General features: G+C 41.5%; 1 protein-coding gene across 1 annotated transcript; it reads right to left on the bottom strand.

Moving 5' to 3' along the window:
• Positions 1-303: 303 nt before the first annotated feature.
• LOC132648981 (olfactory receptor 4K3-like) lies at positions 304-1,245 on the bottom strand. Its single transcript, XM_060371605.1, has one exon. The coding sequence runs from the start codon at positions 1,240-1,242 to the stop codon at positions 304-306; it is 939 nt and encodes a 312-aa protein (XP_060227588.1). The 5' UTR covers positions 1,243-1,245.
• Positions 1,246-1,530: the final 285 nt, after the last annotated feature.

The following is a 1,530-nucleotide window of genomic DNA, read 5'->3' as shown; positions in this document are numbered from 1 at the left end:
TATGCCTTAAAGATGGAGCTGGTTTCTGCCTTCCACCTTCCCGATGGTGAGTGCTCTCTGTCAGGAACAACTCCACATTTGGCTAAGGCCGAGGATCTGGCTTGCTTCCATGTATGTGGACCTATCTGCATTGCCCACGTGGCACACCTGGGTTGGCTACCCAGAGGCTATTTAAGCTGTGGGCTGGCTTTCCCCAGGGTCCGAGGATTGTTCAAGGTTCCTGAATAAACTGCATTGAAAAAAAAAATCTATTTCAAACAGTCAGTTTCACTATGTTCAGTAATTAGTACAGATATCTGGATATTAGAAATTTCCTTTGGGACCAAAATAGTTGCTTATGAATCTTTTCATGGCATTTTTCATGTCTTTATTTCTCAGAGTATAAATAGCTGGGTTGAGGAGAGGTGTGAAAACAGAGTAAAACACAGCAAGAAATTTATCCAACCAGGTGATATTGAGAGGCCACACATAGATGAAGATGCAAGGTAAAAAAAAGATCATCACCACTGTGATGTGGGCAGTGCACGTGGACAGGGCCTTATGTGCCCCAGCTTTAGAGCTCTGCTGTACAGTGATTAGGATATATGTATAGGATATGAGCAACAGAATAAAGCAGGTTACAGCCACAACCCCACAGTCAGCATTTGTTAGAACATCCAAAACAGGGGAATCTATGCAAGCTAGCTTGATTACCAATGGCATATCACAGAAAAAACTGTCTATTTCCTTAGGTCCACAAAATGGCAGCTCCACAATCACTACCAGGTGACTCATGGCATGTACAAATCCAGTTGTCCAGGAACTCAACACAAACCCAGTACATCTCTTCAGGTTCATGATGGTGAAGTAATGCAGTGGCTTGCAGATGGCCACATAGCGGTCATAAGCCATTATCACCAACAACACCATCTCTCCTGCAGCGATGCAGTGAGCAAAGAAGATCTGACACATACAGCCTGCAAAGGAAATGGTCTTGTTTTCCCTGAGAAAGTCTGTGATCATTTTAGGAGTGGTGATCGTAGAAAGCCACATATCAACAAAAGACAGGTTGGCCAACAGGAAGTACATGGGAGAATGCAGATGCGGGTCAGTGATGATTAAAACCAGAATGGTAATATTTCCAGAAACAATGAGAAGATAAAGCATTAAAACTATCACAAAGAGTGAGAGCTGAATATTCCATGAGTTGGAAAGTCCCCAAAGTATAAATTCTGACACCACAGACTGATTGCCCTCACCCATTTTTCTCAGTATGTCTTCAGAAGTAACCTGCAAAGAAAGAAAAATTATTAACTAGAGAAATGCTGTAGGCTATTTTCTTTGTAGAATTAGACATTCGTATTGAAACTCATCTGAGTAGAATTGGATAAATTGAAGATAAATCTAAGGCAAGAATGAGTAACATTGCTGCCTGAGGTGAAAGCTAATGAGTCAAGCGCATGAAGAGAAGCATTATGTGTGACTGTTATTCACATGCTCTATCAGCAATTTCTTTTTAAGAGAGCAGTGAGTAAAGCAAGAGAGCAATGT

The sequence above is a fragment of the Meriones unguiculatus genome, chromosome 18 (genome assembly GCF_030254825.1).
Source record: "Meriones unguiculatus strain TT.TT164.6M chromosome 18, Bangor_MerUng_6.1, whole genome shotgun sequence".
Lineage (NCBI taxonomy): Eukaryota > Metazoa > Chordata > Mammalia > Rodentia > Muridae > Meriones > Meriones unguiculatus.
The sequence above is the reverse complement of the archived record's forward strand: the minus strand, read 5'-3'. Positions and strand labels throughout refer to the sequence as shown.

Bases quoted from the DNA above. Each gene is read 5' to 3' on its own strand.
- LOC132648981 (XM_060371605.1), bottom strand. From the start codon at position 1,242: ATGGGTGAGGGCAATCAGTCTGTGGTGTCAGAATTTATACTTTGGGGA.